The 14,865-nt window shown below is 37.4% G+C and overlaps 1 protein-coding gene across 1 annotated transcript; it reads right to left on the bottom strand.

Moving 5' to 3' along the window:
* Positions 1-242: 242 nt before the first annotated feature.
* Positions 243-6,597, bottom strand: LOC145631865 (uncharacterized). Its single transcript, XM_081684079.1, has 8 exons — positions 6,422-6,597; positions 5,578-5,657; positions 5,142-5,215; positions 4,946-5,040; positions 4,563-4,671; positions 1,266-1,279; positions 931-1,032; positions 243-838 (listed from the first exon to the last, which is right to left on the bottom strand). The coding sequence occupies exons 1-8, from the start codon at positions 6,488-6,490 to the stop codon at positions 569-571; spliced, it is 813 nt and encodes a 270-aa protein (XP_081540205.1). The 5' UTR covers positions 6,491-6,597; the 3' UTR covers positions 243-568.
* Positions 6,598-14,865: the final 8,268 nt, after the last annotated feature.

The raw sequence follows: 14,865 nt of genomic DNA, 5'->3' as shown, positions 1-14,865 counted from the left end.
TTCGTCTTTCAAGTTTCACAGGTTTACAAGGGCTGTCCTTAGCCTTCAGTGGCCAAGTTTCAGCCCAAGTGGGAATGAGAATGTGGTGTGCAAGGCAGCTCCAACAAACAAAGTGTCTAGCTAGTAGAGCTCACTTTGTTGTACTTTGTAAACTCTTGTTGATTAATGACTTAATGTATGGTTAAGCTTATGTAAAAAAAAAAAAAAAAAAGTTCTCAGAGGCTTGCTGCAAAGAAATATCGTTATCCCGTGTCAAAAAAAATTAAAAAATAATATTAGAAATATTGTCCTTCTGTTTTCAAATAAACAAAGATGGTAACCTTAACACTTTAAACTGCACATAATTTTAGCACCACCAGCAGACAAAGACTGCAGAAAATTGTTCTCATCTTGTTATAGCTGCTAAATCATATAACAAAACATTTTTTACATCATAGAACCTTCTGGCTACGAAGCTGGACTAAAGGCATCCTTTGGGCACAAATTTAGTTAAACACACCCATATTTAGATGTTGAAGCCCAACTGTATGAAATGCTAAAATACTACTGCTTCTGAGTACAAAATCTGTTACGCTTCAATTTCAGCACTAGCAGTGTCACTCTCAGTTTCAGCACTAGCAGTGTCACTCTCAGTTTCAGCACTAGCAGTCTCACTCTCAGTTTCAGCACTAGCAGTCTCACTCTCAGTTTCAGCACTAGCAGTCTCACTCTCAGCTTCTTCATTAATAAGTTCCAGTTCAACATTGAAGCCAAATGCATTTCCAGGCACGAAAGATTGTTTAAGCTCATCTTCAGTCTGAGTTGTGTTGATCTTGTCATCCTTCACAGTTAGCTTCTCCTGTGTGAAATAAAAGCGCATATATAAGCAATAGCTATCAAATAAAAAACTTTAAATACTGTAAGTTGCAAAAATCAGTTTCAGCTACTTGCCTCCTCCACATAACCTGCCACTGCTGAGGTGACAATTTCCCGAATAACAAAATTTGTAACACGGTTTCTACCAATTATATCCAGAAGTAAGTTCTTGGGAACCTGCACCATTCTGGAGATCAGTAACTAATAGATTAACCATTGAGGGGTTTTAACAGAATTGTGAAAGGGAATCACATTTTGTGTTGTACGATAACCTTAGAATCTTAGAAAATTGTGTAGAAAAAGGTTTCACACACAATGACGTCATGTAGAACATCCCAAATCAAAACTAGGATGCCTATATGGTATATGGTATATCATTTTTGGTAAGGAAACAACAATCAAATTTTTACCTTAGCTGTTTTTCCTGGATTTTCCCCATGCAGAAGCAAAAGGAAACAATGTCAGAATTCCTCAGTTCACAAGTTATTAAATCTGCTGACTAACCTGAGAAATTTAATCACAATAGGTAATTGATGATAAAAAATGTAAAATGAATATAATAAAAAATCAAGAGATCACTATAACAGTGAAAAATGCAAATCTACAAGTCATGGTAAAATATTATGCGCAATTTAAAAGCAAGAAGGGTTAAGCATCAAATTAATGAAACATCTATCAGAATGACACAGTGCAGTCATACTAGTACAAAATTATGCTTGCAATTCATTATCACCAAAATTTTACTTGAGTATATGCAGTTGTACTCTTCCAAAATTAAGGAAGATGTACCCCTTTAAAATCGCCTAGGAGGTTAAAATTCTACCAAAAAAAAAAGCTATCAATTTTGGAAAAAACATAAAAAGTCCAGCTTCTTGATGACGATATACCAGCACACTTTCAAAGATCTTATTAGTATAACAAATCTCACATCCTATGGTTGATATACACAAATTTATCAAATCACTACTCATTTTCAGCTAAAGAGCTTATAGGCATAGATTTTTCCTTATTATGGAATGAAAAACATGGGATTGCTGAGCGAATACTTATTTCTCTTTACAACCAAAAATTTATCACATCCTTCAGATTTATCTGTACCAAAGACCAAACAAAGTATGACTGAATTTATCAACATTTTGAATATTTAATCACTTGTAGGTGATGAATCCACATATGATTTAATTTTGGCTAATACTTGGTTTAAGAAGAGGGATTCACACTTGATAACCTTTCGGAATGGAGCAAATGCAACTCAAATAGACTTCCTGCTCACAAGGAGCATAGATAGACAAAGTTGCATAAACTGTAAGGTTATCCCAGGGGAGAGTGTGGTCACCCAACACCGGCTATTGGTAATGACTATTCGTCTGAAAGAGAAGGCGAAGAAAAAAGTTAGACAAGAAGAACCAAGGATAAGATGGTGGACCCTAAGGGATGCAAAAGCTAAGGTTTTTACAGAAAAGGTAATTGAAGAAGCGGATTGGGATGGAGAGGTGGATCCGGACATGACCTGGTTACGAATGAAGAACTGTTTCCTAAGAGTGGCCAAAGAGGTCTTAGGGGAAGTAAGGGGAAGAACTTCGGTACAGAGAGATACTTCGTGGTGGAATGAAGAGGTGAAAGCAGTAATTAAGCAAAAAAGGGAATGCTATCAAGCCTTAGGAAAATGTAGGAGTGATGAAACCTTTGCAGCGTATAAGGAGGCTAAGAGTAAGGCAAAGGCAGCTGTTCGCCAAGCAAAAGAAAAGGCATATCAGGAGGTTTATGAAAAGCTTGATTCCAAGGAGGGAGAAAGGATCATTTATAAGATGGCAAAGAGAAGACAAGAGGCAAGGAAGGATATTGGCATGGTGAAGTGTGTCAAAGATAAGAACCAAATGGTCCTAGTGCAAGAGGAGGGCATCAAGGACAGGTGGAAGGGGTACTTCGATGAATTATTTAATGGAAGTAATGGAGTTGTGATAGGAGATACCTCTATGAGTGATGAAGAAATCAACATGGAGTATGTGCGAAGGATTAGGAGAGTAGAGGTGGAGATTGCACTGAGGAAGATGAAACCTAAGAAGGCGGTTGGCCCTGATGGGGTACCGATAGAGGTGTGGAGGTGTTTGGGTAAGATTGGTATTGATTGGTTAACAAACCTTTTCAACAAGATATGGACGGCTACAAGGATCCCACAAGATTGGAGGAAGAGCACCTTGGTCCCGGTTTATAAAAACAAAGGAGACGCTCAAGATTGTTCTAACTATCGAGGAATTAAGCTTATGAGCCATACTATGAAGTTGTGGGAAAGGGTGATTGAACAAAGGTTGAGGGCATGCACAAGCATTTCAGATAACCAATTTGGTTTTATGCCTGGGAGATCTACTATGGAGGCAATCCATTTGATAAGACAAATGATGGAGTTTTATAGGGTAAAGAAGAAAGATCTTCATATGGTCTTTATTGATTTAGAGAAGGCATATGACAAGGTGCCAAGAGAGATACTTTGGTGGGCAATGTTGAAGAAAGGTATCCCACGAAGGTATGTAGACCTAGTTAAGGATATGTATCGGGATGTGTCAACAAATGTGAGGACATGCGGAGGGTTGACAAAAGATTTCCCTATTACAATCGGATTGCATCAAGGGTCTGCATTAAGCCCTTTTCTTTTTGCAACGGTTCTAGATGAATTAACTAGACCAATTCAAGATGAGGTTCCATGGTGTATGCTGTTCGCAGATGATATCGTTTTGGTGGATGAGACTAAGGATGGGGTTAATGTCAAGTTGGAGCAATGGAGGCAAAGGTTGGAATCTAGAGGGTTTAAGCTAAGTCGGAGTAAGACTGAATATTTGGTATGTCGTTTTGGCACTCAGAGGGGGACAAGCAATGAAGTGGTGAGTTTGGATGGAAAGGATTTGACCATGAGTGAATGTTTTAAGTACCTAGGGTCGATCATCCAGAAGAATGGTGACATTGATCAAGACGTGACCCACAGGATTAAGTCAGGGTGGCTTAAATGGAGAGCGGCCACGGGAGTGTTATGCGACCGCAGCATTCCCTTAAAGTTGAAGGGAAAATTCTACAGGACTGCCATAAGACCAGTGTTGCTCTATGGTACAGAATGTTGGGCTTCTAAGAAAGAGCATATTAAAAAGATGGAGGTTACGGAAATGCGCATGTTAAGGTGGATGTGTGGAAACACTTTAAGAGATAGAATCAGAAATGAGGTTATTCGCAAGAAAGTAGGTGTGGCGGGCATTGTAGATAAATTAAGGGAAAATCGTCTGCGTTGGTTTGGACATGTAAGACGGAGACCCGAGGGTGCACCGGTGCGAAGAGTGGAAGAGTGGGACCATGGAGGGATTAAACGAGGAAGAGGGAGACCAAAGATGACTTGGTTGGAAGGAGTGAGGAAGGATATGAAGTGCATGGATTTACGTGAGGATGAAGTTTTGGATCGTAAGGGATGGAGGAGAAAGATTTATGTTGATGACTACACGGAATAATCAAATTTGGTTCATGTTAGCCGACCCCACTTTTGGGATTAAGGCTTTGATTGATTGATTGAAGGTGATGAATCCACAAAAATAAATTTCGTGCATGCCTTAATTCACAGAAATGGACATACCATCAATCCTTGATCTTGCAATAAAGGTCAAACAAAACAGTTAGATGCATAAAATTACTAATTTTGACAATACTGTATCGGTTACTATCTTTACCTCCTTTCTGGCGGCGAAACCCAGGAATTGGCGGGGCTGAACGAGTTAAGTTTAACAATACCAAATCAAAGGCTTTCTGTGTATCTTCTCCAGTCAAGTCTACCCTCAACTATAAATACAAAGGAACTTCAGAATTCAAATCTCTGTAATCATATAAATGCTGTGAAGCAAGCACATGATTTAGACAGCAGGCGAAATGATAGTGACTTGCAGATAGACAAAACAAACAAAAGTTCCAAAGTATGTGCCATATTAGATCAATACTACTCTTTATAAAATAAGATTCACAAGAATAGTAAGGCACACAAGCATCAATTACAGTTCATCATTTTAAACAAGCTTTCAACATAGAGCTAACACATAATCTTATGTAAGTGGCTCACTTTGATCTTTTCTGCATCTTCTGATTCAACAGTTATCTCAACACCTTTAAATGTAAGGATACCACCCTTTGAATCTGTCATTGATGTCTCCAAGCCTAAAGCACATTGCAATCTCTTTGTGAGCACAGCATAAGTATAATAATTAGCATTGAATTACACTAAAAAATATGGTAGTTTGATCCAATTAGAATACCACCTGAACCAACTGCAGCGATAGGCTTCAAAACATCTCTGTGATCTCTTCCTCTTAGTTGGCGAACATATGACAGCCTATAACAGAATCACATGATACATAACTTTCAGATTCTACAACATAGGAAAGCGGAAAATTTCTAGCATTATATAGTTGTACAGCGTCCACCACCCTTAACTTGGCTTATGTTCTGCAAATAGCTTAACCAGCTTACTATGAACATAAAACATTCTGCTCATTATATATTTTCAAACATATTTAGTAAGTGTATTCTTTTGCGTATTTTGCATATCTTACAATGTTTGCAGTGTAAAAATAGCCCGGTCTGATTGCCCAATACAAGAATTTGTCAAACAAACATGACATACAGCCCTCTCACAGTGAGAGAAGCATTATCACCACCAAAGAAATAATAAGCAAAACGAGAAGTAAAACCCACCTTTCAGTAGATTCTTGTCGGATAGAACAAAATGTAACACATCGCCTTCCTGGGATAGTATAGCCGAAAGCAACATTGAACTATCAAACAAGAGTCACAAGAGAAATACAATTAACTAAATCACACATACATTACTTTATAACACATTACAACTTTCAAACTGTATAATTTTTGTGCAGACATTACTTGTACACAATTCCACATTATTTGGGTGTTAGATAATTTAACAAAATACACTATACACATGCACTCCATATTATTCAAGCATACTATCTGTTTGGTTTAATGCTCCGGTTTGAATAAAACCCGGTACCGTGTCACTTAGTATTTCCCACACAGAATGAAAGCACAGAAGCTTGGTTGGGTCCATTAATTGACCAAATAACACAGCAGTTCCAAATTCAACTATCCAAATTTCAGTTGATTGAAATTGAAATCCTACTAACATGCAAGTATGAGATTAATTAGGTGATAATTTGTTATTTGTTCACACCAATTATAATGCAATTTGGATTGTCAAAGTCAAATAACATAATTTCATACAAAATTACAAAATCATTCCAGCAAAAGTTATGAACTTTATTCAACCCTTGAAATTTTGCAAGTAGCATAAGTTCATAAAATGCAAAAAATTTAATAACCCTTGTGAATTTCATTCAATTAAGGTCATTACAAATTCATCCATTATTATGATGGTGAAAATAAGAACACCCACTTAAACAATTTGGTGCATAATAATGATTAGTAAAAATTGACAATAAAGATAAGGTTGCCTTAATACATTTACAAAAAAAAAAAATGAAGAATTGAAAAAAAAAAAGGGGGTAGAAATAAAAATTCTTACAATGGAATTGCGAAGAAGATTGGGAATTGGCGAAGAAGAGATGGAAATCGACATATTTGCTATTAGCATTCGTCAAGGTTGTGACTTGTGTTGTGTATACTCTGAACTGAAGTGAACTTGCCTCAGCTAGATGTGTTCTCTTATGAAAGATATCTTTAGTAGTTGTGCATTTCCTTCTCAAGATACTCCCAATTTAAAATCTCAACTGCTATTCGTCACTCCTATTTTACCGGGTAACGCTCCCATTTTGACTTGAATGGACAACTATGCCCTTTATGCAATTTGTGTTATAAAAAGGACCTTGTTCCCCATTTGGACACATTTCATGATACGGTCCCCTCACATTACGACCTTGCTATCCCGAGCCTCCCAGAATCGGTCCCCACGACCACCTAAATTTTTTTTTTTTAAAAAAAAATAATTAATCGTAAAATTTTCTGACGGGTCTTGGGTCATGGACGGCGAGTGGAACATTCGTACGCCGGAACATTCTGTAAGTTTTCTGTTTTTTTTTTCCTGCAAATAGGACATCCGCCTAAAATTTTCGGATGTCCTAGGTACATCCGCCTAAAATTTCCGGATGTACCATGGAACATCCGGAAATTTCAAGCGGAAGTAGGGATCCGCCTGAAAAATCCGGATCTTCCATGGTAGATCCGAAATTTTAAGGCGGATCTACCTAGGGACATCCGGATGTCCCTGTTTATTTATTTTTTTAAAAAAAAAATGTTAAGTACGTTTATTTTTATTTTTTTTAATGTTAATTAAGTTTGTTTTTGTTTTTTTTTTTTGTTTTTTTTTTCGTGGTCTTGTGATTATTGTTGTGATTTAGTATTTGATAATTAATGTAATTTTTTTGTATTAATATGATTATTAGTAATATGATTATTTTTTGTAACATTATTATTATTATTTATATTATTATTATTATTGAAAATATTATTATTATTATTATTATTATTATTATTATTATTATTATTATTATCGTAGTAGTAGTTGTTGTTGTTGTTGTTGATATTATTGTTGTTGTTGTAGTTGTAATTATTATTGTTGTTGTTGTTGTTGATATTATTGTTGTTGTTGTAGTTGTTATTATTATTGTTGTTGTTGTTGTTGTTATTATTGTTGTTGTTGATATTCTTATTATTAATTAGTAGAAATATAATTTTAATATTATTATTATTTAGTAATTAATGTTATGGTATTAATGTTTTGTATTTGTTGTTATAATTTATTATTATTATTTTTAATATTATTATTAATATTGTTATTGTTTTGTATTTGTTGTTATTATTATTTTTATTCGTATTGTTATTATTATTATTATTATTATTATTATTATTATTATTATTATTATTGTTATTATTATTATTATTATTGTTATTATTATTATTATTATTATTATTATTATTATTATTATTATTATTATTATTATTATTATTGTTATTATTGTTTTTAGTATTATTATTTTGACATAAACCATGTTTTGTTTAATTTGTATAGGATATGGAATCTGAGGAAGGCGGTGACGGTGTGAATTATAGTGGGAATTTTGTCACGGATACGTTTTTTCCTACATTTGACGATGCAGTTACATGGGCTTATGGTGTTTCCATAAAATTGGGATTTATATTGGTGAAATCGTCTTATAACAAAACCAGAGATGGTCGACCGTATCGGTATTTGCGATGTGATCGGTCACGAAGGAGCAAGCCGAGAGATTTGGAGAATGCGATACGGAAGGACACCAAAACCAAAGCTAATGGTTGTCCATTCTACATCAAGATATATTATGAAGTCAGCACCGACAGTTGGAAGATCATTGCGAAAAATGATCACACCGGTACACATAACCACCCAATGATTGTGTACCAAGAGGGTCACCGTAAAGTGAGCGGATTGAGTCCGGGTGCAAAACAGGTTGTGCGGGACATGACAAATTCCAAGGTTGCTCCCCGTAACATCATGTCCACTATTACCGAGCAATTTCCTGATGATCATCCAAACATCCGACACATTTACAATTGCCGAAATGACTTCAGGATGGAGATGTCCGAAGGAAGAGGAGTTGTTCAGCAATTTGTTCATCTGGCGAGAGAGAGTAAATACATTTACTGGGTCACGAACGATGATCACAACGTTTTGCAACATGCATTTATGGTGCACCCGATCATGGTCAACATACTCCGCACATACCCACATATCATAGGTATGGATTCTACTTACAAGACCAATCGATATAACATGCCTTTCTTTGAGATAGTAGGTGTGACACCGACAAACCAGAATTTTCTAGTTGGATATGTTTTCATGCGCGACGAGTGCACGGCTAGCTATCGGTGGGTGTTGCAGAGATTAAGGGAGTTGATTGGGTTTGATGAAGAGCCATCTGTATTTATTTCAGACCGTGATCTTGGGCTATGTGCGGCTTTGAGAGAAGTCTTTCCAGGGACGTCACATTTACTCTGTCTATGGCACATCAACGGAGATGTGGAGGCTAAGGTGATGAAGATGTTCGGGAACAAGAAGGTTGGTGTCAGTTTTAGAGCTGGCAAATGGTTCAAAATCGTTAATGCAACAACACAGGCGGAGTATGATCATGCTCTAGCTGCCATGCAAGTGAGGTGGGGAAAATATCCGGCAGTGATTCAGTATGTTCAGAGAACATGGCTTTGTCATAAGGAGAAATTTGTGAAATTTTGGACGAACCAGGTTCTTCACTTTGGTAACACCACCAACTGCAGAGTTGATAGCCAACATTCAGCAGTGAAAACTTGGTTTGAATCATCCACAGGTTAGTTGTATTATTTTATTAGTTGTTCTCGTTGTTACGTAATTGTAATTATAATTAAAAAATTAAAATGTATTTACTAATTAGAATCATTGGCAGGTTCTTTGGATACCGTATGGGCCCGAGTCCATTGTCATATCGGTAATCGCATCATACAAATTCGTAATGACTTGGAGGCATCAAGGTCTAAAATTGGTCAGATGTACAGACAGCTGCCACTGTCACGTATAAATGGCAAAGTGTCTCAACATTGCTTGAAAGTACTGGATAACGAGACAAAAAGGATGCGGGATTTGAGTTACCAGGTCCATGAACGGTGTGGATGTGCTATGCGTGTGACCCATGGTCTTCCATGTGCTTGCCAGATACATGATTCGATAGTTGCATAGATAGGATTGTATAGCAGCCAAATTCATTCTTTCTGGAAGACACTGGTTATTGGTGATGGTGTTAACATTCCTGAAAGTAGTTAATGATTCGACCGAGGAGGCTGCACATTTTCAGTCCCTAATTGATGAAGTCATGGAAAGTGACCCGGCCGTACGTCGAAATGTAACGCGAATCATTGAAGAGGAGCTACATCCGGATCATACACACCTTGAAGAACCACATGTCAACCTCAACACTCGTGGTCGACCGAGGAAAAATGACACCAGGCGTGATCGTAGTTATTTCGAGCATGTGAACCGTCAACACACTCAACGTGGTGGTGACCCAGAACCAGGTAATATTAAAATTCTATATGTAATATTAAAATATGTAAACTTAATACTTGTAGCTTTACTAATAATTTATCTTTTAATTTTGTGTTGTAGATCCGAGTGACATTAGTCAATGCATGTATTTGAACTTGCTTCCAGGCCCAATGTTGCTGTACATTTCGTCTTGGAAGGATGTCATTGGTGATGGGAACTGTGGCTTTCGTTGTGTCGCCGACTTCTTCTTTGGCGATCAAAATCTGTGGTTTGACGCTCGGGAAACAATAGCGAACGAGATCGCTTGTCATCCTGATTTGTACGAACGGATTTACGGGCTTGGGCGACTTTGGACGAACGTAGAGCGTATTCGATGGGATGGTGGGGCTGTCGGGGAGCGGCATTGGATGGTTACAATTCAAGATTTATTTCCTATTGCTACGTGGTTCAACGCAAGGGTGATTTGTCTCGGGGTAGGCCTAGTACCAACTTGCTACTACCCATGCATCACAGTCTTACCGCTTAGGGCACGCAACGGGGTTCGGTCACCGACTCGAGAGTTTGTGATTGCTACAGTTGGTGGATCACATTTCATCCGTCTTGACCTTGTACCTGATTCACCTCTCCCGCCGATCGCCGGTTGGTGGACTGAACACCATGAGGATAGTGTTAATGGATGGGATCAACAATATTAATTGAGAAGGGACATGTGGGATGCATTAGTTAGGTAGTTTGTAATGGATGGGATCAAAACCTGTACAGCCACTGCATGTAACCAGGCGCAACCGAAGGAGCTGCAGCACTAAGCCTGGTGAGGGCACCTAAAACTACACTCTGAGATACCCCAGGGACAAACCTCTTCCACATTACATCTGTCATCTCGGTTGGGAAGTCTACCCGATACATCTTCAAGTTAGTCGGCCTCTTGGCCTTCTCTGGCCTGATGATCTCACGGGGAATGCCTTGCACGAAACCAAGCTGGCGCACCACTCTATCAGGCATGTACGACTCAATGATGTTACGGTACTGGATGCAGCCAATGAATAAAGTGGGGGGCACTCGTAATGCAGGATCAGCTCCGTACGGTAGCCAGTTCACCTCACGCTCAGTAAGCGCATCAATTCTAGTACGAAAAGATAACAGGCGTTCCAGGTTCTTGCTAGGACATCCCGCTCCAACATCCCAAGCAGACGCACGAGGCATTTGAAGGTCCCGGGTCAAGGTACCCTGCTGTGGCCGAAAGCACGGAAAGTACTCGTAAATCCACGCTTGCAGAAGCGTGAGACAACCAGCAATCGAATCAGCACCTTTCCGTGATGCCGTGCCCAGTTGCCGATACAAGTAGGCCAGTGCAGCTGTTCCCCAAGCATACTCGTTAATAGGGACATCCATGTAACATAGCTCGTGGAGGAAGGAAGGATGCGTACGGTTACCACTTTTGTCTACAAACAGTGTACCTCCAAGCACTAACCACAAGTATCCATTAAGCTGATCACTAAACTCTCGGTCAACCGCCAATGTCGACTCAAAAATCTTATCAGTCAACACCCCACTACCCTGCCAAATGGTCTTTGTGCCGCAAATCTCAGACAGATCATCTGGAGTCATATCCATGGTGATCGAGCACGCGTCCCGTAACACGTCCGTGCTAGGAGTAGTGGTGACCATATTGCCTGCGACACGTAACCCAAGTATGTTGTACACGTCGTGCAACAAGATCGTAATCTCCCCAAATGGCATGTGAAAGGTGTTCGTATATGGCTGCCACCTCTCAACAAAAGCAGAAATCAACGGCCAATCAAGTCTTTTAAACATCAAGCCAGGCAAGTGAGACAACCAACTAGCATCAATCGCCGCGAGGTCCTCCACAGATTGACGACCTCGCCAAGTGAACAAGTCAGAACATAACTTTGTCCTACTCAAACAGCGTAAAACACTACGCTCCTACTCGATCCAGATATACCGTGCCACGTGACCGCCAAAACTAGGGATAACAGACCCATCCTCAGGCCCACCCGGCATCGGTTCCTGCACTAACCATGTCTCTTCAGAGCTGGTAGTAGGCTGACTCGATCCACTACCAACAAATCTCCCAAACTGACCCCTATATACCATATGGTAATCCTGAGGGTCCTGTTCTTCATCCCGGTCACCAGCATGACTAGCCGAACATTCGTCTTCCTCGTCAGATATGGGTGCTCCACTTGCAGAGTACAAGGGCCAACTACTACCAGACTGTTGGTCTCCCGACCAACCACTAGTAGACCCGTATTGCTGCTGCTCGGGCTGAAGCGGTGCTGAACGAGATGTCTGTCTCCTAACTGACGCATTCAGACACCGTGATATTGCATGTCGAGCACCAGAACCCTCGATCTACATAAAATAAGTACAAAATCCGATTTTAGTAATAATAATAATAATAATAATAATAATAATAATAATAATAATAATAATAATAATAATAATAATAATAATAAACAATAATCAAAACAACAACACCAACAATCATAATCGTAATAACAACAACAAAAAAAATTAAAATTAACAACAACAACAACAACAATAACCATAGAAGGCCAAGAATAACAACAACAACAACAACAACAACAACAAATAATAATAATACTAATCATATTTTTAAAAATAATAACACTACAAAATATGCTAACCATAATAATAACAATAATAATAATAATATCAATAATAATAATAATAATACTAACCATAACACTTCAAAATAACAACAAAAATAACAAAATCCAAAAAAAAAAAAAAATTAACAACAACAACAATAACCATAATAACAATAATAATAAAAACCATAATATCAACAAAATAATAATACTAATCATAATTTTAAAAATAATAACACTACAAAATATACTAACCATAATAATAACAACAATAATAATAATATCAACAATAATAATAACAATAATAATAATACTAACCATAACACTTCAAAATAACAACAAAAATAACAAAATCCAAAAAAAAAAAAATATTAAATTAACAATAAAAAATTACAAAACCATATTATTAACGGGAAAAAAAAATAAAAAAAATTTGGAACTTCCGCCCAAAAAATCCGGAAGTTCCAAGGAGGATCCAGAAATTCTAGGCGGATCCTCCTTGGAACTTCCAGATTTTTTGGGCGGAAGTTCCACGTTCCGTAATTAAAAAAAAAAAAAAAATCACCTGCTCGCCTCCGTCGCTGCTGCCTCCACCGCCGCCAAAACTCCTCCCTCCGAACGTCAGCCTTATGCGCCTTGAATCACCCATCTTTTTTGTGTTTTTGATGATTGTTGTTTTTTTTTTAAAAATGAACAAAAAAATTTGGAAGAATTTTTTTTTTTTTTTTTTTTTCCAGATTTAGAGTGTTTTAGAGAGTAAGAGAGTTAGAGAGAGAAGTAAGAAAGTGAGAAATGTTGGTCGGGAAGTGAAAAAAACCGTATTTAAATGTTAGGGGTAAAATTGGAATTTCAAGTCAAAAAGGGAGCGTTACCCGGTAAAATGGGAGCGACGAATAACAACACCCTTTTTCAATGTGGACTGGAAATTCACCCCACAAAAAAAAAAAAAAAGAAAAAAAAATTGATACGGAATATTTATAGTACTACTTCCGTTAAATGTTATTCTGTGCAACTTTATAATATTACCACCTTCTGTTATGTCCATTTTAGCAATTACCACCTTCTATTTTTTTTTTTGAAAATTACCACCTTCTATTTTCAAAAACATCAAAAGTTACCACCTTCTTGCCTCCCAACTACCACATGACGTCATTTTGGGCTCATTCTTTCCATTTCCTCCCTATTTCCCTCAGATTTCTCATTCCTAACTCGATTCTCATCTCCCCTTTCACTTTTTTTCCCCCAAACAATCAAAAACACTTTAATTCACTCCTCCAAATCAAAATTGACGAACAATTATTGGTGGTTCGGGGGAAAAAAAAGTGAAAGGGGATATGAGAATCCACATAGGAATGAGAAATGTGAGGGAAATAGGGAGGGAAGGGAAAGAATGGTCCCAAAATGACGTCACGTGGTAGTTGGGGGGCAAGAAGGTGGTAACTTTTAATGTTTTTGAAAATAGAAGGTGGTAATTTAAAAAAAAAAAAAATAGAAGGTGGTAATTGCTAAAATGGACATAACAGAAGGTGGTAATTGTCAAAATTTCCTATTCTATATCTCACAAATAATACAACAAAAAAAAAAAAAAAAAAAAAAGAAAAGAAAAAAAGAGGCATAATTAAAATTACGTTTTAACCCGATAATATTTTTTTTTTATTAAGTAATTAGACTAAATAGTTTCCGAGTTATTTTCTGATTTTTTTTTTAGCTTGCTTAATGCCTTATGAGCTGCCTTCTTTACTCCTCTTATCTCTCCTTTTGCCCCTCTTTCAGCGTTTTAGATTTTGTGGTCGATTAAACCAAAAATAGTCTAATTTAACAATACAAAACTCTTCAACTTAAAAGTTGTCTCATTTTCAAAATGGAGAGTGAGAAATAGCTCAAGTGGTTAGAGCTTCCCTCTTGATTTCAGGAGATCATGGGATCGTTTCTCACCCCCCGCCCTTGTGGCTCTCTAAGCACCAAAAAAAAAAAAAATCAAAATGTATTTTTTTGTATTATTTTATACACAATTAAAAGTTACATGAAACATCGTACATACACAATACAAAATACGTACTGTAGAAAGATTTATAAGGATACAAATCAAATTGAAGGCTGGCTTAACACATTCGATAAAAAAATTTCTAATAGCATTTACGTCGGATTATTTTGGGTCGGGTCAATCTATTGATAGTTCTTACACCTCCTCAACAAGTCCAACCCGACGGTGACTCGGATTATTGGGTCGGGTCTCACAATAATGTCTTAGGTCAGAACACAAACGGGTCGGATCCAATCCTACAAATCTACATTCACTACACTAAAACCCCAACTTTAAACCCT

Source organism: Chenopodium album, chromosome 5 (assembly GCF_948465745.1).
Source record: "Chenopodium album chromosome 5, dcCheAlbu1.1, whole genome shotgun sequence".
NCBI classification, from domain to species: Eukaryota; Viridiplantae; Streptophyta; class Magnoliopsida; order Caryophyllales; family Amaranthaceae; genus Chenopodium; species Chenopodium album.
This window is presented reverse-complemented; position numbering and strand designations above follow the sequence as displayed.

Coding starts and splice junctions, on each gene's coding strand:
- LOC145631865 (XM_081684079.1), bottom strand. CDS start 6,490: ATGCTAATAGCAAATATGTCGATTTCCATCTCTTCTTCGCCAATTCCC. Junction 4,672..4,945: donor AAGATGCAGAAAAGATCAAA/GTGAGCCACTTA, acceptor TTGTATTTATAG/TTGAGGGTAGACTTGACTGG. Junction 839..930: donor TGGCAGGTTATGTGGAGGAG/GCAAGTAGCTGA, acceptor TATTTCACACAG/GAGAAGCTAACTGTGAAGGA.